Source organism: Drosophila ananassae, assembly GCF_017639315.1.
Source record: "Drosophila ananassae strain 14024-0371.13 chromosome 4 unlocalized genomic scaffold, ASM1763931v2 tig00000245, whole genome shotgun sequence".
NCBI classification, from domain to species: domain Eukaryota; kingdom Metazoa; phylum Arthropoda; class Insecta; order Diptera; family Drosophilidae; genus Drosophila; species Drosophila ananassae.
In genome coordinates this window covers 5,142-32,204 of record NW_025319049.1, presented here as the reverse complement: position 1 = coordinate 32,204, position 27,063 = coordinate 5,142, and the positions used below count along the sequence as shown (strand labels likewise).

General features: G+C 35.3%; 2 protein-coding genes, 1 long non-coding RNA gene and 2 other non-coding genes across 6 annotated transcripts; 1 reads left to right on the top strand and 4 right to left on the bottom strand.

Annotated features, from left to right (window-relative positions):
* Positions 1 to 4,335: 4,335 nt before the first annotated feature.
* LOC123258119 (chaperone protein HscA-like) lies at positions 4,336 to 6,855 on the bottom strand. The gene has a single exon (XM_044717999.1). The coding sequence runs from the start codon at positions 6,531 to 6,533 to the stop codon at positions 4,785 to 4,787; it is 1,749 nt and encodes a 582-aa protein (XP_044573934.1). The 5' UTR covers positions 6,534 to 6,855; the 3' UTR covers positions 4,336 to 4,784.
* A 2,409-nt stretch (positions 6,856 to 9,264) lies between these two features.
* Positions 9,265 to 9,955, bottom strand: LOC123258117. Of its 2 annotated transcripts, XR_006507972.1 has the most exons (4): positions 9,816 to 9,955; positions 9,633 to 9,754; positions 9,504 to 9,568; positions 9,265 to 9,441 (listed from the first exon to the last, which is right to left on the bottom strand). It is a non-coding gene; the product is annotated as an uncharacterized LOC123258117 (long non-coding RNA). The 2 variants fall into 2 exon arrangements; XR_006507971.1 differs by having other exon boundaries at positions 9,265 to 9,568.
* A 6,579-nt stretch (positions 9,956 to 16,534) lies between these two features.
* Trnam-cau lies at positions 16,535 to 16,609 on the bottom strand. Its single transcript has one exon. It is a non-coding gene; the product is annotated as a tRNA-Met (tRNA).
* Positions 16,610 to 17,884: 1,275 nt separating this feature from the next.
* Positions 17,885 to 17,957, top strand: Trnag-gcc. Its single transcript has one exon. It is a non-coding gene; the product is annotated as a tRNA-Gly (tRNA).
* Positions 17,958 to 24,895: 6,938 nt separating this feature from the next.
* Positions 24,896 to 26,794, bottom strand: LOC123258126 (serine/threonine-protein phosphatase 6 regulatory ankyrin repeat subunit C-like). The gene is made up of 3 exons (XM_044718007.1): positions 26,415 to 26,794; positions 25,894 to 26,288; positions 24,896 to 24,914 (listed from the first exon to the last, which is right to left on the bottom strand). The coding sequence occupies exons 1-3, from the start codon at positions 26,745 to 26,747 to the stop codon at positions 24,896 to 24,898; spliced, it is 747 nt and encodes a 248-aa protein (XP_044573942.1). The 5' UTR covers positions 26,748 to 26,794.
* Between the last annotated feature and the right edge of the window lie 269 nt (positions 26,795 to 27,063).

The window sequence follows — 27,063 nt, the reverse complement described above, 5'->3', positions numbered from 1 at the left end:
GCGCTAGATCCAAGTAGTCACGCTGCTTGGATGACGTCATACGGTCCTCGGATGACGGAAAAAAGGACTCAGATAACACCCTACAATGTCATTCCAGCGCGTGACGCTGGAATCCAGGTCTTTTTAGCTATCATAGGATGACAGAAGCAGACCCTCCACTTTGTCATTCCAGTACCCTCTTCTTGTCATGAAAGTAGCTGACACTGGTTTCCATCCAAGAGGGTGTCATCCGAGTAGCCCCTTTCTCGTCATGCCGCCGCGAACCGTCATACCGCGATTCATTCGCGGTATCTCTTAACATAGATCCCCTACTATACCTTAACATAGATCCCGCTAACAAGCAGCGGGATGACGAATTACTATGCCGCCGCGAACCGTCATACTGCTGCGGTATCTCAGCCGCTAATAAGTAGCGGGATGACGGTTGTTGTTTAGCTATAAATATTAAGAAATTTACCAAATAAAAAAAAGGCAAAAGAAGCCCCGTGGTTGGCTAATTACTTACATTATACTTTCAAGTATGGCGTTTTTTTATTCTAAACGTTTAATAACCGCGATTCAGTTGCTTTTAAGCCGCAACTAATCTAAATTATAAACATTAAGAAATTTACTAAACAGAAAAAAAGGCAAAAGAAACCCTAGGGTAGCTAATTATTCACTATCCATTTTTTAAGTTGGCGTTTTTTGATATTTTAAATGCTTTATAAGCGCATTTCAGCTTATATTAGGTAAAAACCTAGAAATTTTATAAAGACATAAGATGCACATAGTGCAAAAAATTAAACATGGGACGCCAGATACGTGAGTTTTTTTGTCATTTAATCTGTACAGAGAAGATAAATAAATAGCTTCAGTTTCATGATAAGGGGACTGGCGAAGCTTGTCAAGGAAGTTTTTATGATTTATCTAACGAACTTTACACTTGCTAAAGTTGTACCATCTTGGTAACTTTAACTGAAAGAAGTTATTTTTTATCCAATATGAAAAAAGCCTTTATATTCACATCCTTAATAGCAATTATATTGATAGTTATTACTTATTTATACAGAAACGACGGAACTAATGACTCACAAGTGGTAAATGTTTATTCATCGCGCAAAGAAGAATTAGTACGTACTTTGTTTGATGAATTCACGAAAAATACAGGTATTAAAGTACGTTACATCATTGATGATTATTCTCAGCTACTTTCACGAATGGAAAACGGTGGTGAAGCTGACTTATTTTTGACTGCTGATGCAATCAACTTAATTCTAGCAAAAAAAAGAGGACTTTTATCTCAAGTAGATTCAGAGGTTTTAAAAAGTGTTATACCTGCAAGATTTAGAGACAGTGAAGATTATTGGTTTGGTCTTACAAAAAGAGCTAGGATATTGGTTTACAATAAAGAGTCAGTAGACCCTAAGGACTTAAGTACTTATGAAGATTTAGCAAATGAAAAATGGAAAGGAAAAATATTAGTGCGTTCTTCTACAAGTCCATATAACAGATCGTTAATTGCTTTTATGATTGCAAATAATGGTTTTGAAAAGACGAAAGAATGGGTAAGCGGAATTGTGAGCAATATGGCAAGAAAACCAAGTGGTGGTGATGCTGATCAAATTTACGCCGTAGCAGCGGGTGAGGGAGATGTTGCAATAGTAAACAGCTACTACTTTGCGAGAATTCTTTTATCAGAAAATAAAAAGAATGTTGCAGACAAGCTAGGGGCTTTTTTTCCTAATCGCAACGATCACGGTGTAATGGTAAACATCAGTGGTGCAGCAGTAACAAAAAACGCAAAAAACAGGGAAAATGCTATAGTCTTATTGGAATTTTTAGTAAGCAAGCAGGCTCAAGAGTTATACGCTAAAAAAAACCAAGAATATCCTATTATTGAAGGCGTTGAAACTTCCGATATACTAAAATCTTGGGGAAATTATTCACAAAGTGATTTGCCTCTAAGTGAACTTGAGAAGCATCTTTTTGAGGCTGTTATGATAGCGGATGAGTGTAAGTGGAAGTAATCCCCAGCGCCACTAAACATTGGGATGAAAGATTTATGCTAATATACCTTACTCTTGACTCGCTGAACTTTTTCTTCCTTCTAACTTAATTTTGACTTTACTATCTTTTTCCGTTCTTTCACCAAAACAATTGCTGCACAAGAAGTCTATTGAAAAAAGGTAATAAGAAAGTAGAATAGGTTCAAGTAGTTGAAAAGGAAACTATGAACAAGAGAAGGAATTTGTTAAACATCTCAGACCTTACAGTCGATGATGTAGAAAATATAACTAAGTTGGCCAACCAGTACCTTAAAAAAGAAGTTGCAAATAGTCATATCTTGGAAAATAAGACAGTAATAAATTTATTCTTTGAAGATTCAACGCGTACACTTGCGTCTTTTGAAATAGCAGCAAAAAGCCTTGGAGCAAATGTTGTAACTTTGCCAATAAGATCTTCTTCTATTAACAAGGGAGAAGATCTAAAAGACATGATCAAAACATTAAATGCAATGAATCCTGATTACATAATAATCAGGCATAAAAGTAGTGGTATCATTAATACACTGGCAAAGTATGTTAACTGCTCGCTAATCAATGCAGGCGATGGAAGTAGTGAACATCCAACTCAAGCTCTTGCAGACTATCTTGTAATCAGCAATCACAAAAAGCAAATAAAGGACCTCAAAGTTGTGATATGTGGAGATATTCTGCACAGTAGAGTTGCAAGATCAAATATAAGATTGCTAAAAATGTTTGGAGCAGAGATAAACTTGGTCGCACCACCAACTTTGATTTGTAAGCATTTTCCTGAAGTAGATTCAGTCCATTATTCATTAATTGAAGGTATAAAGGATGCTGACGTAATTATGCTTTTGAGATTGCAGAAAGAGCGCATGAATAATAGTTCTTCAGAGAAAGAATATTTTTATTTGTATGGACTTGATTCACAAAAGCTATCATACGCAAAACCAGATGCGATTGTTATGCACCCAGGGCCAATAAACAGAGGGATTGAGATTAGCAGCGATGTAGCAGATTGTGTTATTTTACAGCAAGTAGAATTTGGATTGGCAATACGTAAGGCAGTGTTGCACTATTATAGGCCTTGCTAATATTAAAAGATGCTACACAACTAATGCAAAAAGGGGGGGCATGAAATGACAAGGCTTGTAAATGGTTTGAGAATGGCCATTAAGATGTTAAGGCCGAGGATATGGTGTGGAAGTTTTTACGAAAGCCTGAAGTCAATCAACAACCTTGCAGAACGGCAAATTAGACGGCTATCGTAAAAACAGCTTTTTCACCTGGTCGGAACATGGAGAAAGATTTGTGGAAAGAATGTTGTCGATATTTTTGACATCACGTCTCAATGGCCAAAATCCCTTCCAAAAGTTACGACTGCTTAGTTCTTTATTCATTCTCACAATCCGTGAACGGTTACAACCTGGATTCCAGTGGGCTTTGTTGCATCGCTAGCTATGATGGATTAAAGATAAAAAAGATAGGGAATATCAGTAGCTTATTATTCTGGTATTTATAACAAGAACGGTCAATGAATACCTAAATTTGAGTAAAAGAAATTTCACTACCATTTACCAATCCGGCTAAAATTCAAGAATTTCAATGCTTTAGCTATTTTCAATAGAATTAAATTTATTAATATAAATAACAAATTACTATTCTTAAATTTGATCAGATTGATTGCAAAAAAACAAGATTTTCAATAGGTTGCTTATAATCCTAACTATAGTTAGCCTTTCATAAGTAGCGATGCAACAAAGCCATTCCAGTGTCAGCTACTTTCATAACACCATATTACCTTAACAAAAGCAAATGTTCGTACAGATGTGCATCAGCTACTTTCATCTGCCACCTGCAAATTGCAATGTTCGTACAGTTATGTGTCACGCTACTTGGATGACACCGTTGAAAGAAATGAACCAAAATCGTTTTGAATAGAGGAATAACATTCACAAATAAAATTTCATATTACCATTTTTTAATTTATGTATTATAATAAGCTTAATTTATAAGAAAAACAAAGTTGGAAGAACTAAGCAAAAACTGGGTGATAAGAACGGGAAGATTTTTATCTTCATTGTTTTTTTTACTGTTGATTGCGCTGTCAATACGTAGTTTTTTATTCGAGCCATTTCATATACCTTCTGGTTCAATGAAAAGCACCCTACTTGAAGGGGATTACATTTTTACTAGTAAATATTCATACGGTTACAGTAAACACTCCTTTCCATTTTCTCCAAACATTTTTAGCGGCAGGATTTTTTATACCCCTCCAAAGCGTGGCGACATAGTAGTTTTCCAAACCCACAAGAAATGACAGCATCAGGTTTGTTAAGCGAGTAATAGGAACACCAGGTGACAAAGTGCAAATGATAGAGGGAGAATTATACCTAAATGATCAGAAAGTAAAGCGAAGGCAAATTGAAAGTTTTTTTGATTATGAGTCAAATCGTAACATACCAAGATATATAGAAACGCTTTTAAGTGGCAAGGAACATGAGATTTTGGTAGATGACATTTCTAATAAGCTATCATATAACACTCCGGTTTATTATGTACCTAACGATCAATTTTTCGTTATGGGAGACAATAGAAATAATTCTTTAGATAGTAGGTTTCCTGAAGTTGGTTTTGTACCAATGGAAAATATCATTGGGCGTGTAAGCATAGTTGGTTTATCATTTAAATTAGGAAAGGTCGATTGGTTACCATTTAATTTCAGGTTACCTGTTGCTTTGAGATTAAATAGGGTATTGCACAAGGTTGTGTAAGCTTTTTCTACCTATTTGTTAATTCACACAACTCTAAAGAAGAATTTTCTAACTCGGCGATAGTGTTGTTAATTTCATTCAAGTCATTGCCTTGTAAAGCGTTTTTTGCATTTTGTAATAGGTTTTTCAACTTTTGATCAGTGGAAAGGTTATTATTGTTTTCAACCAAGTGTATGAGTTTATTTCCATTAATTTTAGCGCCTGCAAGGGAACGAGCCTTCATATCCTCGTCAAAGCTGTTTATTGACTGGTCAACCATATTTTGAATATCAGCTTCACTCAAGCCAAAACTTGAATTTACTTCAACTGTCTGCTCGATTCTGGTGGTTTTTTCTCTTGCAGTAACAGTCAAGATTCCGTCAACGTTAACTGTGAATTCTATTTCAACTCTTGCAGAACCTGCAGGCAGTGGCGGTATACCTTTTAGTTCAAACTGCGCTAGAGATTTGTTATCCTCTATCATTTCACGTTCTCCCTGACAAACATGAATTTTCATTGCTGTTTGCCCATCAACATAAGTTGTAAACTCTTTTATCTCTGAAACTGGTAGTGGCGTATTTCTTGGTATGATTTTTTCAACTATGTCTCCCATAGTTTCTATGCCAAGTGATAAAGGTAGAACATCCAGGAGAATATTTCTATCTTTTGAGCTCGAAATTAAATCATGAGCCTGCAGAGCTGCCCCAATGGCAACTGCTTTATCCGGATCCACGTCATTTAGTACTTTATTTCCAAAGAGTTTGACTAGTGAATTTTGAACCAATGGTGTTCTAGTTGCACCACCAACTAAAATTACTCCTTTTATATCGTCAATTTTAAGATCTATATCGCTTATAGTACGAGTGACTATATTGATAGTCCTATTAACTAAAGGACTTATTGCCTGCTCGAATTCTTCTCTGGTAATTTCACATTCAAATGGCTTGCCGTTAATGCTGAATTCAAAAATGCCTGAGGTGTTTTTGCTCAGGTATTCTTTTACAATACGTGATTCGATAAGTAAGGAATTTAGTTGCTTAGCCGTCTTTTCTCTATACTTATCAATCACAATTGAACTCAGCAAATGATCAAAATCATCACCGCCGAGTTTGGTGTCACCACCAACCGCAAGAACTTGAAACACTCCTTGATGCAATTTCAATATCGAAATATCAAATGTTCCACCACCAAGGTCATAAACTGCATATATTCCACTGCTATTGTTCTTTTCAATGGAGTAAGAAAGCGCTGCAGCGGTTGGCTCGTTAACGAGGCGAAGAACTTCTATGCCAGCTAATTTTGCCGCATATTTAGTTGCGTTACGTGCTGAATCGTCAAAGTAAGCTGGCACAGTAATCACTGCTTTTTTTACTTCCAGTCCCTTAGACTTTTTTACCCTCTCACATAAAGCTTTTAATATCTCAGCAGAAATCTCAATAGGAGTAAGATACTTTTCCTCTGCGCATTTTATTCTAATAACTTTTTCGCTTTCATGATCTATTTCAAAATTGAGGCCTTCTTTATTTAATTCTTCAACACTTTTACCCATTAAACGCTTTATTGAGTAGATTGCATTTTGACCGACATCGTAGCCAGTTTTCAATGTATTATTTTCATATGAAAGAGCAGAAGGCAGCAGTTCTCTTCCTTGTTCATCTTTAAATATCTCCACGTTACCAGCTTTATTTACCATAGCAATCAAAGAATTGGTAGTACCAAGATCTATACCAAAAACTACTTCACTTGAATTTGGTTCAGAAATTTGAATTGGTTGCATTCTTTTTCACCTCCTCAAATGACTTATATAAATATTTCAATCTTAAGACTTGTGTAGCAGCTCCATCAAAATTCTTTACAGCAAAAGTGTTAATTAGGTTTTTAACGCAATCTTTTATTTTTTCATCAATCATCCTGCTTGCAAATTGTAGATCGTCGCAGTCCAGCAAATACTCTCTTATTTCCATTGATTCACTTAATATTTCAGAATTTAAGTGGTCCTTTTGGCTTTTCACATCAAAAAAATCCAGCAAATGCTCAGCACGTTCTAGTGGTGACTTTAGCACTTGATAAGCTCTGTTAATATTTTCCATGTTTTGGGACTGTCTTTCATTTATATCAGTCCTGCTTAGCTCAATATATTTTTTCTCTAACTCATCAAAACTGATATTGAAAGCTGGTTCAATTTCAAACAATGCAAAATAGTTGCTAGACATGAAAACTCTCTCCACAACCACATTTTCCTTTCTCATTAGGATTTTTGAAAACAAAACCCGATGAAATTTTTCTTCTACATAATCCATTTCAGAGCCAAGAATAAACATGACGGATTTTGGGTCGATCAACACTTTAACTTTTTGGCCATCACTACAGTTTTCCTCAATTATCGACTCTAAAGGACGAGTATCATATGCATATTCAATATCATATTTTAAACCAGAACATCCTTTTTGCTTAATTAGCACTCTTATTCCTATTGCTTCTTCCGGTTTCTCAAGGTTAGTATGCTTCTTTTGGTCCAATAAATACCTTATCCTTTCTACTGCTTCCGCAGTTATAGTGATAAGTTTTTTATTCTTTTTTACAGTTTCACCTCCGCCTACTTCTTGATATTCACCCATGTTCGTAGCTTCTTAATTCTTTTGTTTACTTTGATAGTCATGAATAGCAGCCTTTATAGCATCTTCAGCAAGTACCGAACAGTGTATCTTCACTGGAGGTAAAGACAACTCTTCCACTATTTGAGTATTCTTTATCTGTGTAACGTCACTGATGGTTCTTCCCTTTATCATCTCTGTTAACAAGGAACTTGAAGCAATGGCAGAACCGCAGCCAAAAGTTTTAAATTTTGCATCTTCAATAACACCTTTGTCATTGACCTTTATCTGCAATTTCATTACATCACCGCACGATGGTGCACCAACTAGACCAGTGCCAACATTTGGATCATTTTTATCCAGAGAGCCAACATTTCTTGGATTTTCGTAATGATCTAAAATTTTCTCATTATAACTCATAAAATTACCTGTGAACCGCTATTCTACATTATAACATATTTAGGTTAAAAACTAAAGAAAAATGCACTAGCAAACAGTATATTTTACTCACAAAATATATGGGTTACGAGTGTATTTACTTTACAAATACACGTAGTGCATGTCATTCTCTATATTGTAATTAAAAGGAGTATTCCCTTGAGTTTATTTGGTAACCTTTATAAAGGCTTGTTAAAAACTTCTTCTCGCTTTAGCGACGGAGTGAAAAGTATTTTTTCTGGCAAAAAAAAATTAGATCAGTCGCTTTTAGATGAGCTAGAAGAATTGCTAATTAGCATGGACATTGGTCATAAAACTTCTAAGTTGATTATCGATAGGCTCACAAGCATCAATTTGACAAGGAAGTTGAGTATAATATTATCACGCAGCAATTAGTGAATGAAATAGAAGCTATATTAAATCCAGTCGTGCAGCCGTTAATTTTAAATAAAAAACCACATATAATAATGGTATGCGGAGTAAACGGTAATGGTAAAACCACGACTATAGGTAAGCTTGCATATAAATATAAGGAGATGAGAAAATCCGTTATGCTTGTTGCGTGTGACACATTTAGAGCTGCTGCTAGTGAGCAATTAAACATTTGGGCAGAACGTTCTGATTGCTTGATTGTTACTGGAGAGTACGGTAGCGACTCTGCAAGTGTGGCATATAGAGCTGTAAGTCAAGCTATAAAGGATAACGTTGATGTTGTTCTAATTGACACAGCAGGAAGGCTGCAAAATAATGTGAACCTTATGGAGGAGTTATCAAAAATATATAGAACGATAAAGAAATTGGATGGTACTGCCCCTCATGACGTTATTTTAGTTCTTGATGCAACTACCGGCCAAAATGCTTATAGCCAATTAGAAGCATTTAGCAAAATGGTTAATGTTACCGGGCTAATCGTAACAAAGTTAGATGGCACTGCTAAGGGCGGAGTGGTAATTGGACTTGCAGAAGCTTATAAGATAAAGTTACATGCTATAGGAATTGGCGAAAATATAGAGGACTTAAGGGAGTTTACTAGCAAAGAATTTGCTGAAGCGTTATTTAATTGTAATTAAAAATTTCTCTTAATTCCCTTACGTGACCAAGCTTAATTATCTCAATATCATGAGAAGAGTAATTACCATTTTTAGGCATAATTGCTTTTTTGAATCCTAACTTTTGTGCTTCTTTTAGTCTGAGATCAGCATGCGAGACATTCCTAATTTCTCCTGAAAGTGCAACTTCACCGCAGATTATTGAAGAAGTTGGCAGCGGTAAATTTACTACACTTGAAATAAGGGAAGCAGCAACAGCAAGATCAGCCGATGGTTCCTGTATTTTGAGTCCCCCTGCAATGTTTAGGTATACCTCTTTATCATGCAAAAACATTTTGCAACAAGCATTTAGCACCGCGATGATCATAGCCAATCGATTAATATCCCACCCAACTACTGCCCTTCTTGGGTTGCCATATTAGTCCCTGCTATTAATGCTTGCACTTCCATTAAAATTGGTCTTGAACCTTCAATTCCTGCAAATACGGCGCTGCCAACTACTTCTCTGTCATGGGCCATCAGAAACAATGATGATGGGTTATCAACAGGCACAAGTCCTGCTTCAGACATCTCAAAAACACCAATTTCATTTGCAGGGCCAAATCTATTTTTAATAGTGCGTAAAATGCGATATTGATTACTATTTTCACCTTCAAAATATAATACCGTATCCACCATATGCTCCAAAGTTTTAGGTCCAGCTATTTGTCCATCCTTAGTTATATGGCCAACTATTAAGAGGGAAATACCATATTGTTTCGCAAGAATAGTTAATTCATGTGCGCAAGTGCGGACCTGAGTTACAGTGCCTGGTGCCGATGTAATTCTGCTATCATACATTGTTTGTATAGAGTCAATTACTAAGAATTTAATACTTTTATTTTCCTTTATTGTTGCTACTACATCAGTTAAAGACACTGTAGATAAAAGCTTAATTTTAGGTTCATTTATCTTAAGACGCTTTGCTCTGAGACTCACCTGCTCTAAAGATTCCTCGCCAGATACATAAAGACATTCAAAAGAGGAAAGTTGCACAACATTAGCTGCAATTCTAAGCAAAAGGGTAGATTTCCCAATTCCAGGTTCGCCACCAATTAAAATGCTAGCACCTTGAACGATACCCCACCAAAAACTCTATCTAATTCTTCTATTCCTGTTAAAAAACGACTTGGAGTGATAATTTCGCTACCCGATAACGTCTTTATTAAAATTGGCGCAGATATACTTCTTTTGCCCGTTTTTACTGCTATTTCCTCAACAACTGTATCCCAATTGTCACATGCAATACACTTCCCTACCCACCTACCAGTGCTGTGACCACAGGATTGACATACATATACAGTTTTCATCAAAGCCAAAATTATTTTGTTGTAATTGTAATAAAAATTAGCTGAATATGCGAAGTAAATCTATAGCTAACCCAAGAAAGGGTTCCCTATGTCATACCGCGATTCATTCGCGGTATCTCTAGATCCCGCTAACAAGAAGCGGGATGACGGTTGTCGTTTAGCCATAAATATTAAGAAATTTACCAAATAAAAAAAAGGCAAAAGAAGCCCTGGGGTTATTATCTGCTTTAAAATATTGGCGTTTTTTATGTTTTAAACGCTTGACAAGCGAAATTCAGCTGCTTTTAATTGCAACTAACTTACGCTGCAAATGTTTAAGAAATTTACTAAGCAGAAAAAAGACAAAGAATCCCCGAGTTAGCTAGTCTTTTACTATCTCTGTCGAGTATTGGCATTTTTTGATGTCTTGTAACGCTTTATAAGCGCGTTCAGCTTATTTAGATAAAAATCTAGATGTAGATGAAGTTTTGTAAAGACATACAGTATCTATATACTGCAAAAAATTGAACATAAGACGCCGATACATTAAGTAATCCTTACCTTTTAATCTGCAGATTGGCGAAAGCAAATACAATAGCTTCAGTTTCATGATAAGTGGGCTGGCGGAGTTTGTCAAGTAAGTTTTTTGTTTCTATTCCCAATGTTATATGGTTATGTAATACCAATTCTCATTACTAGTGAATCAAATAAGCGGCATTGCAGAGTTTTTTAATTGTGGAGTGAGAAAGAGAGGTAATAAATTTGCACAAAGCGCTCTCAAGCAAAGCAATTGTGTCGTAGATTTTGTTACGCAAAATGTTCTGTTTTATATATAACCAAAACCTCTCAACAGGATTGAGGTCAGGTGAGTATGGTGGTAGGTATATAATGTCGATATTTTTAGGTACTTTTAAATTTTTTGACTTATGCCAACTAGCACAATCCATGATAAGAAATGCCTCCCTTGTTCCTAAATATTGTGACATCTGCTCAAGGAATATATTCATACAATCAGTATTGACGTTTGAGCTAGAACTTTCTCCATTTCTGGGATTAACTGCACTATAGAGATAAAAATTTTGCCTACCTAGTTTTACCTTAACCTGTGTCCTAATGCCTTTTTTAAACCACCCGTGTCCAATCTTTGAATGTGTGCCAAACCGCGATTCATCGAAGAAAAAATAGCTCTTTTTCAGGATACATGACAATAGTTTCATTAAGATTTTTTTTAAATTCCTCTTGTTTACTTTTATCTTGTCCGTTATGCACTGGTCTTGGTGTGATATATGAGAATTTCATTCTTTGCATATTACGGTGTACTGTAGATTTGCTGATATTCAAACCAAACTTTTCTTGAATTCTTATTTTCATTTCTTTTATAGTAATATTGGGGTTTTCCTCTATCCACACCTCAACTTGTTCACGTTGACTTTGATTCAATATAGTTTTTCTACGGCGTTGAGGCGGAGCAAATAATTTTTCTTCTCTGCCAAATTTTAGGTCATGCAGTAAGTGCCTTTCTTGAAATGCAGCATATCTTTGCTACGGCTGTTATACTGTGCTTTTTTTGCTGCAATTACAGCATTTAGTTTTTTTGCAACATATGCGTTATTTCTTACTTTCTTCAGCATTTCTTTTGCTGATTCCACCACTTTTTCATCCAATAATTTTGAACTTAATGCCATTTAAACCTCGCTACTTTACTTACTTCAGTATGGCTTTTTTTCTATTATTGTCTATCCGTTACTTGTGTAGCGGGAATTGGTATAAGAGGTTGTCCGGAAACTAGTAAATTCAAGCATATTCCCTCTTTAAACATAACCCTACTCATAGCTAGGTATATGAAATTCTCAGTGGATGTTGTGAGTAAATCATACTCCTTCGATAGCCTTCTATTCCTATTAACCCAAGCAAAAGTCCTTTCTACAACCCATCTTCTTGGCTGTACTTTAAACCCTTGTTCTCTTGTTGGTAGTAGCTCAGGTGGCGTATCTTTGTGCACCCAAAATCTACATGGAGGCCTTTTAACAATTTCAATATCTATGTCATATTCTTCCTTTATGTGATTCTTTAAATTTCTTCCTTGGTATCCCATGTCAGCCCACATTTTTTTAACTTTAGTATATTTTGTTCTCATATTGTTTAATGCTATTTTAATACCATCTCTATCATTTTCGTTAGCAGCGCCTACGTAACAACCTAGTATAAAACCCTGAGTGTCTGTAATTATATGCCTTTTTCTACCCTTTACTTTTTTACTTCCATCATAGCCTTTGATCCCCCCTTTTCTGTAGTCTTTACAGATTGACTATCTACTATACAGGCACTCGGCTGCTCATTCCTTCCTATTTTTCTTCTACTATATTTTGTAATTTCATAATTCATTTTCTCAAAATTCCCTGCTTCTTCCATTGCCTGAACTGCTCATACACAGTCTTCCATAGCGGAAAATCATTTGGTAAATACCGCCATTGACACCCTGTACGCAATACATAGAAAATTGCTTCTAATATTTCTCTTTTGCTATACTTTGGCGGCCTTCCTCCTTTCTTGTATGATACTCTGAAGTGTTTTTCTATTCTTGCCCATTCCCTTTCGCTTAGATCTGTTGGATACTTTTTTCTCATCTTTACCCCGTACTAAAATTTCAGATATTATAGCCTTTTTACTTGTTTCCGGACAACCTCTAAGAAGTCTAATAGCAAATTTTTAAGTTCCTCTTTAACCAACGGGCTCTCATGAGGAGAGGAGAGTAAAGATCTTCTTCCATAGATATCTTAACACTTTTTTCTTCTTCTACAGTTGGCGGACGAGTAAGAAAGTGAATCTTTGGTGCACCACTAATTATTGCCATTGGTGTTTGCTCCGCCCCTTCCCCCATAACTAAAACAGCAGATGTTGCCAGTGCATCAAGAAGATTGACTTGTGTTACTTGCAGTGGTTGATTATAAAGATCTAGCTTGCCTATATAGGAATAAAGTGGTTCAAATCCACACCAACCAAGAGCAACGCCCGTAACCCCACGACGCATAGGTGTTACATTACTATCTGTAATCAAAATACCAAGATGTTTTATGCAGTGTTTTGTCTTGAGATAGTTCCATATTGATAGAGCTGTTTTCTGAACATCCTTTGGGTATAAAATATACATTTCATTACCATTTGATTCATCAATACCAGCAGATGGAATTAAGATATTGTCTTTAATCGTTAAATAGATGCCGTAAGAATTATGGTCTACACCAACAATTGCATCAGCTTCTCTTTTGATTAGCTCTTCTTTAGAACAAGCAGTTTTGCAAACCACTTGTTTTTGACAAACAGAAATGATTTTTGATGTGATAGCAAGAACAACTTCCTCTCCTAGCAACTCTGAAACATAGCGATCAAGAACCTGCTCTAATACTTCTCCACATTCAATGCGGTGGGTATAAATTGCTTTAACATGCATATTAACGTGTTAGCCTACATATAGTATAATCTTTCGTTTTGGTGAGAATAGTTTTATGCCATCCATCAAGAAGTGTTAAGTTGAAATATACATCACCTTTATAGGGTTTGTAAATTTCTGTCATGATGAACTCTGAAATTAGATTATATTCTAAAAAAAGATGCGCTATTTGTGCTCCACCAATCACAAAGATTTGAGGGTAACTCCAATTACTTTGGATTGACAAAAACTCTTGCATAGAAGAAATAATAGTGCATTTTACTCCTCTGTTAAAACAAGAATTTAATTTGTCACGAGAAAAAACAATAGGAATACGATTCCCTAATATGTCTTGAGGCATAGTTTCAAATGTCTTTCTCCCCATAACAATAACTTGTTTGTCAGTCACCTGACGAAAATGATCTAACTCACTTGGATAATGCCAGGGCAATCCATTATTTATTCCAATTACCCCCTTGGGATCAACAGCCATAATTCCGATAACTAGCATCCCTGTAAAGCAGCTTGAGCTACAAAAAATCGCATGTGATCACGCACATTATGCACTCGAAGGAAATCAACCTTGTTGTGCAATGCAGATGATAAAGCAATTGTTTCTAAATCTCGGTTAAAGACAGGTTCTGTAGAAAAAGAAGAAATAAATGACTTTCTAGAATGACCAACCAGAAACTTTGCAGCCAAAATTTTGTAACGTTTCTATACTGCGTAAAATCTGGATATTCTGGTACATAGATTTGCCAAAACCAATACCAGGATCAATAATGATCGAGCTTTGATCAAAACCTAGAGCTAGTAATCTATTAATGTTCCTTTCTGCCCAATTATTTATGGTATCAATTGGATCAATGTCACTTGGGATAATGTTGTCACTATGTGGTGGTATGGAGAGTGAATGCTAATAACGATACTACATCCACTGCTAGCAATCGCTTTTAAGGTATTATCATCTAGATCTCCCTTCTGATCGTTTACCCAGGCAATGTTGTAGTGCTCCAAAACATTCAAAATAACATCTGGCCAGAAACTATCAATGCTGACTTTAATGTCACCAACTTTCATATACTGATTGAGATTATCAAGCACTGGTTTTAAGCGTGCATATTCTGCTTTTGGAGTTTGTATTGAGGAGCCAGGTCTTGTTGATTGAGCACCAAGTTCAACTATGCTTGCACCATCTGATAACAGCCGCAGTGCCTGCTTGGTTGCTTGATCTGCATCATAATAAAGACCACCATCTGAAAATGAATCAGGAGTAATATTAACAATACCTACAAGCTCTGGTGAAAGCGTAAAACTCCTTAAAAAGCAATCCTTAATGTTAGGGTTAATAGTACCAAACGTTTTGTTAACTACTGCCATGGGACTCAGCATTGCCATCAAGTGAAGCAAAAATGGTCTGTTTATCATTCTGGGTGAGGAATCTTAAGGTAGGGTGTATCAAGTGTCAGGTCATCCCATAACAAAATATCCAAATCAATAACGCGAGGTGCCCATTTTTCATAGACCTGCAGACGGCCAATGTCACATTCAATTTGTTTAAGGCCCTTTAACAGCTCTTCAGGAGAAGAAGAACAACTTCCATACACAACCATATTTAGAAATGGCCTGTCCCACCCAGGTGGAGCATCATTTGGTAAAATAGCCTTAGTTTCCAGAATAATTGAAGATTTTAAATTTTTAAAATAGCGTTCCTGCAGTAACTGAGCAGCCTTTTGTAAATGGGAAAAGCGATTCCCCATATTTGAGCCAATAGAAATGTAAATCATTCTTGCAACGCATTACGATAAGTAAAGAAAACACCTCCATGCACACTGGGGACAGGTGGTGCAACTTTGTGAATAGTTACGCCTATAGAAGAAATAATAAGCTTTTTTGCATCACAAGGTTATTAATGGTCCTGTATATATCATGAGTTAAATGCTCGATTAAGTTGAATTGCTTGCTTTGAACGAGAGATTGAATACTCTGAACTACCTCCAAGTAGCATATAGTATCCTCAAGCCGGTCAGTTGTAAGTCCTAAAGGGGGGGATTTAAAGGTAAAATCAATATTAACACTAACTAATTGAGAATGATACTTCTCTTCTGCACTATAGCCTAAATGAACCCAAAGCCGTAAGTCAGATATAAGAAGATTACATGCAGACATTGCATTCCAACATCACTGAGTTTAAGCTACTTACAACTACTAACACACGCTAGCATCATCATTCCATCAAGAAAACCCCACAAGAGCCTTTGCTCCCTTTTGAGCACCCTGCATAACTTTATCTTGCTCTTTTTCATCTAGATCTTCAATAAGATTTGCACATTCCTCAGAATGCCATTCATCAGCATGCATATGGACCGTAAAAAATTGAAGAGAACGCTCATCACTTATTGAATAGTGTTTTTTTAAACCTTCAATTTTAGACTTAGAAACCTCTGGAGTTTGACGTTCATAAGCATAAAGTGCACCCAAACCGGAAGCAAAAACCTGATCGTACAATATCAAAGTAACCATCAACTAACTCCTGTGTCTCTTTAATCTGTGCATCCTTATGGAGATCAGACCGTGTTACACCAAGCCCTTCAGCAAAACGTTTCCATAACTCTGGGTGATTTTCATCACCTTGTTCTTCTTCTATCAAATTACCAAGCAAAACCTGTCGCATTTTTAAATCTGGGCACAAAAAATGTATACCACTGATATAACGAGGAAACGCAGCAACATGGTGATAATACTCTTTAGCATAGGTTTGTAAAGCTTGCAAGCTTAAGCTTCCTGTATTCCATGATTGGTAGAATGGATGATTTAGTAAGTGCAACCCATCTAACTTATTATTCAAAGATTTAGTAAATTCCATTATTTCCTCTATTATATCAACATATAATTCATATACTATAGTTTTCTCATTGTTACGATCATGCTAACAATGGTGGGATTGGTAGGACTCGAACCTACGACCCAATTCGTTATGAGCGAACTGCTCTAACCGACTGAGCTACAATCCCTTTTATCAATATTTATAATACACACAAAAGCAAATTTGTCTATTAGCTTATTTCACTATCAACCCAACTTGACAAATCATTTGTTGCACCAATTTTGCGTGCAATTTCCTTACCATCTTGAAATATGATTAAAGTGGGTATAGATTGCACTCCATACTTACTTGGCACTTCAGTCCCTTCATCTATGTCGAATTTGCAGATCTTAATCTTGCCTTTTCTATCCTTAGCCAATTGTTCTATACGTGGCATTAGACTTTTGCATGGCCCACACCATTCTGCCCAAAAATCTACCAGCACGAACCCTTTATAGTCAGTGACTTCAGATTTGAAATTTTGATCATTTACCGATGTAATATCATCACTCATAAAATACCTAAATTTTTGTAAAATATAGCGTATCTATTAGCAGTTAATCAACTAAATTCTTACCGCAGAGCTTGAAAAATTGCCCTAAAGTGTTTTGCACAAACAAAAAACTTCTATTACATCTGGTGGTTAAAGATATCCACGTTTTCCCAACCCATTAAGTCTAACTCAATACGAGTAGGAAGAAATCAAAGCACTTTTGGGCCAATTCTTTTCTATTTTCACGTTCCAGCATTAAGTCTAGCTTTTCCTTTATCCTGTGGAGATACAAAACATCAGATGCAGCATAACTTTTTTTGTTTGTCTGTTAAATTTTCATTTCCCCAATCAGAAGATTGCTGCTGCTTATTTAGTTTGGTATCAAGCAGCTCTAAGCACAACTCTTTTAAGCTATGATTATCTGTGTAAGTGCGAACTAAACGTGAAGCTATCTTTGTGCAATAGCACGGAAGTGCCCAAGTTTCCAAGTAATAACGTATTATGCTCACATCAAATCGCGCGAAGTGAAATATTTTAGTTATATTTTTATCCTCTAATATTTTTCTCAAATTTGGCGCTGTATAATCGTTCTTGAGTTGAACTAAGTGAGCGTTGCCATCATTAAAAGAGAGCTGCACAAGGCATAATCTATCTCTGCCATGAAGTAGCCCCATTGCCTCGGTATCAACAGCTATAGACCTTACATCATCTGGTATTGAACTAGCTGGCAAGTCGTCTTTATATAAAAATATTCCCATAAAGCTTTGTGGAATAATTAAAAACTTATGATAATCAAAAATAAGCCTTAAGTATACGAAAAGATCATAGAAGGAACCACGCAAATTTATGGGCTCTCACATTTTTCATGTACACGGGGTTTACAAATCGCTGTATATGCCTATAATTAAGTAAATTTAGGTTAATTTAATTGCGGGAGTAGCTCAGTTGGTAGAGCGCAACCTTGCCAAGGTTGAGGTCGAGGGTTCGAACCCCTTCTCCCGCTCTTTACTTTCAAAATCATTTCGTCAAAAATCCCTTGACAAACTCCGCTAGCCCCCTTATCATGAAACTGAAGCTATTGTATTTGCTTTCGCCAATCTGCAGATTAAAAGGTAAGGATTACTTAATGTATCGGCGTCTTATGTTCAATTTTTTGCAGTATATAGATACTGTATGTCTTTACAAAACTTCATCTACATCTAGATTTTTATCTAAATAAGCTGAACGCGCTTATAAAGCGTTACAAGACATCAAAAAATGCCAATACTCGACAGAGATAGTAAAAGACTAGCTAACTTGGGGATTCTTTGTCTTTTTTTCTGCTTAGTAAATTTCTTAACATTTGCAGCGTAAGTTAGTTGCAATTAAAAGCGGCTGAATCTCGCTTGTCAAGCGTTTAAAACATAAAAAACGCCAATATTTTAAAGCGGATAATAACCACGGGGCTTCTTTTGCCTTTTTTTTCATTTGGTAAATTTCTTAATGTTTGTGGCTGAACGACAACCGTCATCCCGCAGCGGGATCTCTTGTTAGCGGCTGAGATACCGCGAATGAATCGCGGTATGACGGTTCGCGGCGGCATGACGATAAGCTCGTCATCCCGCTACTTGTTAGCGGGATCTCTTGTTAGCGCCGCGGCGGTTGTAAGTTAAAATATGTGTATCCGTTCAGGAGAGTGGTTTAAGAAACAATAGATAGGAGATTTTGGAAAGGATTGAGACCCCTTTGTTTCCAAGTTAAGTATAATGAAATTATCGCTCAAGGAATGTATTTCCCCGCTTTGATTGTGTAAAATATGAGTTTTTGCGATAAACGACATAATGCCGAATTTGCCGTTCAGCGTGGTTATTTGTCAGCGGAATATTTTCTGGGTCATCTAAAAATTTCCACATCATTCTTTCAGATCTCAGAACATTTTTTGCAACTCGAGAGGCTCCAATTGCTTCAGGTAAACGAGATATCTCCTTCAAGTAATACTTTGTACGTTTTCTTAATTTTCTGGCACGTCTGACAAACCTCAAAACATCTATCTCACTTTTTAGTAAAGCTTTTTTTAGTGCAAATAATTCAGTGGCCACGTTTCTCAAGTAACAACCCAGAACTTTAACTTCAATATTCCAACTATGTGCTAATCTTTCAAAATCTCTTGATAAATGTGCCCAACAGATTTGCCTGTTTTTATCGGCAAAATAATTGTATGCTGCATACCTGTCAGTTATTACCAAGCTATTGCGATTGCAGAATTTACTATTTTGTAAAACTTTCATTCCTCTTGACTCTGTAAATTTTACAAAACTTGCCGTATTGCTTGCAAACATCCAACACCAAGCGAGTTTACCTTTGTTATAATGGCTCGTTTCATCAATATGTAGAACTTTACTCCTACTTATCTCTTGTTCGATCTGCTCATACATTTTTTTGCATTTTGAAGCAACTCTATGTTCACTATTTGATATGCTACCGACGCTTATGTTCAAATTGAAGATATCATTTACGACACTCGCTATTTCGCGTTTTGAATTTTTGTAGAATCCGCTGAACGCTGCAATTATTGACTTAACCCTTGGACCAAATGTATCTGGCGTAACACCTTCCGGTAACTTGCTACTTCTTCTCTTTCCGCATCTCCGACAACGGCCATGTTCTAACTGATATTCCACTACATAAGGCTTGATTTCTGGAAGATCAACTTTCTGATGAATATATGGTTTTTCACATATTGCAATTTCTCCTCCGCATTCGCAAGTATTAGGCAACTCTATCTTTACTACTTTATCTGCATCCATGTTGGCGCGAAAACTTCCTTTATGACCAACCTGACCGCCAATATTCCTTTCGCTTTTCGGCTTATTCTTTTTTATTTTATACAACTCTTTGGAACTTGGTATTGATGAATTTTTTGAGCTTAAACCGAGTCTTTCTCTTAACTCAGCATTTTCTATCTTTAAAGCCTTATTTTCTGCTTTTAAACTTTCATTCTCTTTTTCCAATCTTTCTATTTTTGCTTCTAACCTTTCTATTTTTTGCTGTAAATTTTTGCAAAGTTCTAAAAGGTTTACCATATTATTTCACTTTTGCTCTATGATTATCTTTTTAGATCACCTTGTCTACCTTATTCTGCCACTCCGCTGAACGGATACACAGCTTTTTCACCTGGTCAGAACGTGGGGAAAGATTCGTGGAAAGAATGTTGTCAATATTTTTGACATCACGTCTAAATGGCCAAAACCCCTTTCAAAAGCTACAGAATCTACTAGCTGTCACTGCTTAGTTCTTTATTCATTCTCACAATCCGTGAACGGTTACGAATTTCCTTCATGAAAAAAGAAGAGCCTGAAGGAACAAAAATCGAAGAGGATGAATCAAGAACATACCTTGCTTCTGGATTAAATAATACTCTTCATGGCAACATTTACCAGCTAAAATTGTTAATGTTATTTTTAAAGCGTGGACTAGATAAAAGCTACTCTTTTCGTTTGGCTACAGAGTAGAATAATGCTGAAAAATTTGATGATTTGGTTTTTATATGTAATAATTCAAAATCAAAAAAAATATATCGTTTTTTGCAAGCAAAACACAAGCAAAATAAGGAGGATAATAAAATTGGAATAAGCGATTTACTCACAAAAAATAAAGATGGTGAATTTAATTTGGCAAAGTATTTCATTTCCTACTTAAAGATTAAATACAATCAAGACTTTATCAATGGTGAACTGAAAGATTTTGTTATTTGTACCAACATTGATTTTGATCTAGATCAAAGCAGAACACAAGATGCAGTAAAAAAGTTGAAAGTGCAAAAAAAATAAAGGAAAGGAAATTTTGGTTGAAACAATTAAAGATAATGATGTCTTCTTTAAAGATGGCGGTGAGAGATATAAGCTTTCTTATGAAGTATATAACAATGTTACAAAAAATAATATCATAGAATTCAGTAGGATTATTCCTAGGATGTTTCTATGTTCCAAAAGAGGAAACTTAAATAACAAAATAAATACCCTTTTAATATACACAGAAGGCATTCTATAGCTAACTTAAGTAACCAGATACAACTATAACTTTTATTGTTTAATAACATTTGTGCCATTCTCTCTAACTTGAGCTTATGGTTTAAAGTACTTAATGACCAAGAGCATAATTATTACTACAAATAGGTGGTCTTAGGCTTTCAAGATGACTATTTACTTTCAGCGAATCGTCCAAATCATGCTCTATTTTTTGTGTTTTTATCTCGAATTTAAATCCTAATTTTTCGCAGAATTTTTGAAAATATTCTTTAATAACATCAAACAAGTTTCTACTTTCCCCTTTATAATTTTTTAGTTCCTTAGGAATAGTAAGTAATAATTTGCCATCTTTATAGGTTACACCATCTTGAGACTCAAGTACAAATTCAAGTGAAGTCGATAGATCGCATATTTTTTCTCCTGGGTTATCAAACTTCGTTACGAACACTAACATATCAGATTTTACTTTTGTACTGATTGGATCAGCACAATCAATACACATTGTTTTATTCTTGCTATATTCCCCTTTTAATCCATATTCCAAGAGTGAACTTTCAAGAATAGGGATGCTTACAGCAAATTCATACCCCGCTTGGTTACAATTAGTGATTATTTCTTCTAAAATAGGGTCATTCGGAACACTTGCTTCTGCGTATTGGAACATTTCCTTAAAGACTTCTTTTACAAATGGGCGATAGTTCTTATTCTCATCTCCTACTTTTAGTAATAGATGCAGATGCTCTCTTCCAGCATTGTAAAATCTCTCAAAATCTTTCCCATATGAGGTGGTTTTCTGATAATCAGGAATTTCAGAATTTTTGCAGTGACTTTTCCATAATTCACATAACGCATTATGTGCAAGTTCCTTTTCAAGATCCTTGAGGACTGAATCAACAAAAGCTCTACCATAATCTGTATCTATTTCTCTTTGTTTTTCTCTTGCGGTTTCACTACTGTATATATCATAACTATTAAAAAGGTTGCTTTTGCGATATTGAGCTCCTTCAATTAATGCAGAGGTTAAAACTGTATCTATAATTTTTCCATTAATAACAAAGTTCATTCTTGGAAAATCGAAATACATTGTTTCACCAGAGTTTGCTGATTTATTGCTCTCACCAGCCTTTAATTCACTAAAACCAAATTCTTTAATTTTAGCCTTCAATGTAACTATTGGATTTGCCTCACTCATACTCCCTCTTTCTTCAAAGTCAATTATACCATAAGAGTTATTAATAGATTATTGACAATATGTAAGCTTAACAAAGGCTTTACACTATCTGTATAATAAATACGCTAAGACAAAAATTTAGATCTAGAAAAGATAATTGAACTTTATTACATTCCATCTATAATAATTTAAAGTAGCAAGCCTCAAACTAGAAGCCTGCTATTACTTACTGGTTACTTTACATCAATTCTCTTGATATGTTTCTCCGACTTAGGTATGGTTACGTGCAATATTCCATCTGAAAAATTAGCAGACACTTTATCTTGCTCTACATTTACTGGAAGCTGAATAGACCTATAGAAAGATCCATAGTATCTTTCTCGATGGTAAAACTGCTTATCTTTTGACTCGTTATTACACGTCTTTTCACCCTTCACTATTAAGCTGTCGCTAGATATACTAATGTCTATGCTTTCTTTGGAAATACCTGGTAGCTCTAGTGAGAGACAATAGCTTTCTTTTGTTTCATAAAAATCGCAAGCTGGTAATAGACTACTACCTCTTCTGGAAAGCTCTGAGTCCCATCCTGTAAAGAAGCTATCAAATATGTTATCAACGGCTCTTTGTAGTCCTCTTACACTAAAGTTATCACATTTATTGTTTTTATTTGAATGAACTATATTACTCATGTTGTACCTCCTTTCACTAATATATGCATTACGTAATCATTCTACTTACTAATTTCAATCCTAAATCTAAAGTCAGAGCTTTTGTTAGATGTGAAAAGTTGTTCCAATTTACTATGACTTGATTATGAGAAAAAAATCTTATTTGGATTACCATGGGTAATGCTATAAACTAGATTAATTGTAGTACGTAGAGTTATTGCATTCCTCCCATTTCTGCGATTATTTTCTTCATCTTCATTTGATAAGTATTTTACTTTCCAAACTTACCTCCAATGATTTATTTAATATTCCCCAACTTTTAGTGCACTAAATTTGCTCATTTTTCCTTAACTTGACACGTATACTTTTTTGAATATTTCCATAAAACCTTTAAAATAATCTTTAAATTACTAAAGCCATTACTTAATGTTGAAAGTAGCTTGTTCTGCTATTTTTCCTTAACTTAAACGTACTGTACTTGAGATGTACTTGAGGTAATCACTACATTGTTAATATTAGTATTAGGATTACTGATGCTAAGAGGGTTACAAGCATCTATCAAAATTCTTAAGTCTTCGTTACTCAGGTAGCTAAATATTTTTTCAGTACAGTCATATGGTAACTCAGGAAAATTGTTAAAGAGAAAATGGAAAATTTTATTGCCTTGTTCAAGTAACTCTTTTCTTTCCATACCCTTTCTGAAATGACTTTCGATCATACTAGCATATATTGGAAATTTTGTTTTATAGTCGTCTGATTTTAAAACCTGCACTATATTTTCATTCCTCATATATATTGCTAATGAGCTTGTACCTTTTGCCAAGATATCATAAAATGAAATGTTAGGATTATTAATCTTCTCACTCTTCATCCTTGCTATTTCTTCCTCACATTCATCCTGAAAGCCACTTATTTCACCACTGATACTCATTGATAGTAAATTTTTTTCACTTACATATAAATTTGCGGTTTTCATTTTAACTATGTGGCGTTTAAGAGCTTCAGCAGTTACTTCACACGAACAGACACCACGATCAGGATCGTAATAACCATCATCATCAGAGTCATAGTTGTTGAGTTGACTATAGAATGACCTTATACCAGCCATAGCAGAATCAAGTGGTGTATGATTATTTCTACTCGTAATATTAATATCAGAGCCATATTCCAAAAGAGTTGTAACAACTTCTTCATGTCCTTCTTTAGAAGCAATGTGAAGTGCTGTTCTGCCATACTCATCTCTAGAGTTAATATCAGCACCAAATTTCAAGACAGTCTCAATAATTTCCTGGTAACCTTTTTGAGCAGCCAGGTGCAGTGGTGTTATGTCACTTTTAATTTTAGAACCAACTTTAGCACCGCATTCTAGCAATACTTTTACAACCTCTTTATGGCCTTTTTGAGTTGCAATATGAAGCGCAGTTATTCCATCTTTTTGCTTAGCGTTTGCGTTAGCTCCTTTGTTCAAGAGCATTTTGCTAATTAGAGGTTGTCCGGAAACTAGTAAATTCAAGCATATTCCCTCTTTAACATAACCCTACTCATAGCTAGGTATATGAAATTCTCAGTGGATGTTGTGAGTAAATCATACTCCTTCGATAGCCTTCTATTCCTATTAACCCAAGCAAAAGTCCTTTCTACAACCCATCTTCTTGGCTGTACTTTAAACCCTTGTTCTCTTGTTGGTAGTAGCTCAGGTGGCGTATCTTTGTGCACCCAAAATCTACATGGAGGCCTTTTAACAATTTCAATATCTATGTCATATTCTTCCTTTATGTGATTCTTTAAATTTCTTCCTTGGTATCCCATGTCAGCCCACATTTTTTTAACTTTAGTATATTTTGTTCTCATATTGTTTAATGCTATTTTAATACCATCTCTATCATTTTCGTTAGCAGCGCCTACGTAACAACCTAGTATAAAACCCTGAGTGTCTGTAATTATATGCCTTTTTCTACCCTTTACTTTTTTACTTCCATCATAGCCTTTGATCCCCCCTTTTCTGTAGTCTTTACAGATTGACTATCTACTATACAGGCACTCGGCTGCTCATTCCTTCCTATTTTTCTTCTACTATATTTTGTAATTTCATAATTCATTTTCTCAAAAATTCCCTGCTTCTTCCATTGCCTGAACTGCTCATACACAGTCTTCCATAGCGGAAAATCATTTGGTAAATACCGCCATTGACACCCTGTACGCAATACATAGAAAATTGCTTCTAATATTTCTCTTTTGCTATACTTTGGCGGCCTTCCTCCTTTCTTGTATGATACTCTGAAGTGTTTTTCTATTCTTGCCCATTCCCTTTCGCTTAGATCTGTTGGATACTTTTTTCTCATCTTTACCCCGTACTAAAATTTCAGATATTATAGCCTTTTACTTGTTTCCGGACAACCTCTTACTTCATTTCCTTGTTGAGCAGAAAGATGGAGAGGTGTTATATCACTTTTAACTGTAGAATTAACATCTGCATTATATTCTAAAAGAGCTTCAACAACTTTCGTATATCCTTTCTGAGCAGCAGCATGAAGCGTCGTAATACCATTTTTGGTTTGAGCATTTATATTAGCTCCCTTACTTAGAAGCAGTTTAGCAATTTCTCCCTTAATATTAATATCAGGATCTTCATTAGTAAGAAATCCAAAAAAACCTTCACTCTCACTTAAAGCAGTAAAATGCAATGCTGTTCTTCCATATTTATCACTAGCGTTAATATCAGTATCGTGTTGCAAAAGAGCTTCAACGATTTCTATGCATTCCTTCTTAACAGCAATATTCAATAGCTCAGGATTATCTTTTACATTAGCTCTATTAGTTAAAAGTAGCTTGGTAATTTTTAAATCGGCATTCTCAGTAGCATAAAATATTGGAGTTTTTCCAGTTTTGTCTTGAGCATTTATATCAGCTCCATAGCTTATCAATAATTTAGCTACTTCTTCCTGTTTGTTTTTGGCTGCACTATGTAAAGGTGTAAAACCTTCTTTAGATGTTGAATTGTGTAACGTATTAACATCAGCACCATACTTCAATAGGTCTTCAACAATTTTCAAATATCCTTTTTCAACAGCAGCATGTAATAACTTAGGATTATTTGCATCTTCGAGATTAACAATAAGACCATATTCTAGAAGAGCCTCAACAATCTTTTTATACTCTTCTCCATAGCCGTGCACTGCGATTTTAAGAGAGCTTCTGTTACTTTGATGATTAATATCAGGACAATACTTTAAAACATCCTCAACAATCATTAAATATCCTTTTTCAACAGCGAGGTGTAGTGTGGTTTTACCATCTTTGTCCTGATTATCAACTTTAGCTCCATGTTGTAAGAGCAGCTTTACAACTGTTTTACGTCCTGTTTTGGTAGCAATATGAAGTGGCGTTAAATTACTATTTGTGCTAGCATTAATATCAGCACCTTTATTCAAGAATAATTTCACAGCTTCTTCATTGCCTAGTTCAGAAGCAAAATGTAGTGGCGTATATCCTTCCTTCAATGTGAAAGAATGAGTACAAGCACCATGGTTTAGAAGATCTTCGGCAATATGCATATATCCTTTCTTAGCAGCAATATGAAGAGGGGTTATACTATCTTCCCCTTTAACATCAACATTAGCACCTCTACTTAAAAGCAACGTGATAACTTCTTTACTACCTTTTTCAACAGCAAAGTGCAGTGGTGCATAACCTTTTTTCCATGTTGAAGTACACACACAATTAACATAAGCTCCATATTTTAAAAGATGCTCAACAATCTGTAAATACTCTCTCTCAGCTGCAATATGAAGAGGAGTTATACCATCATTGCTTCTGACGTTAATGTTAGCTCCACGATTTAAAAGTAGTTCGGTAATTTCCATTTTCTTATTTTCAATCGCATTGTGAAGCGGAGTTCTGCCATACTGATTTTTAGCATCAATGTTAGCACCTCTGTCTAGAAGCATCTTAACAATTTCTATGTCACCATTTATAGCAGCAAAATGAAGTGGAGTATTAGAAGGTCTTTTGTTTTTGCTGTTAACTTTAGAACCGTTTGTTAAAAGTAGTTTAGTAACCGCTGTATGTTTATTCTCAATAGCATCACGAAGTAAAACATATCCTTCTGACCATGCTTGTGAATAAGATAGTCCAAAAGAATTAATTAACTCCCTTGCTCTTTCTAGTCTTCCTTCACGAACTGCAGAAATTAAACTGTAGCTTGTATTATCATTGCCTAGCATAACTACTTACCCTCCAGATTATAACATTTTCCTTATATTA

Bases quoted from the DNA above. Each gene is read 5' to 3' on its own strand.
- LOC123258119 (XM_044717999.1), bottom strand. From the start codon at position 6,533: ATGCAACCAATTCAAATTTCTGAACCAAATTCAAGTGAAGTAGTTTTT.
- LOC123258126 (XM_044718007.1), bottom strand. From the start codon at position 26,747: ATGCTTCTAGACAGAGGTGCTAACATTGATGCTAAAAATCAGTATGGC. The intron at 26,289-26,414 runs GTTGATGTTAAA...TTGAAGGAAGGA, and splicing joins TTTTAAGTAGAGGTGCTAAT to TATACGCCACTACATTTTGC.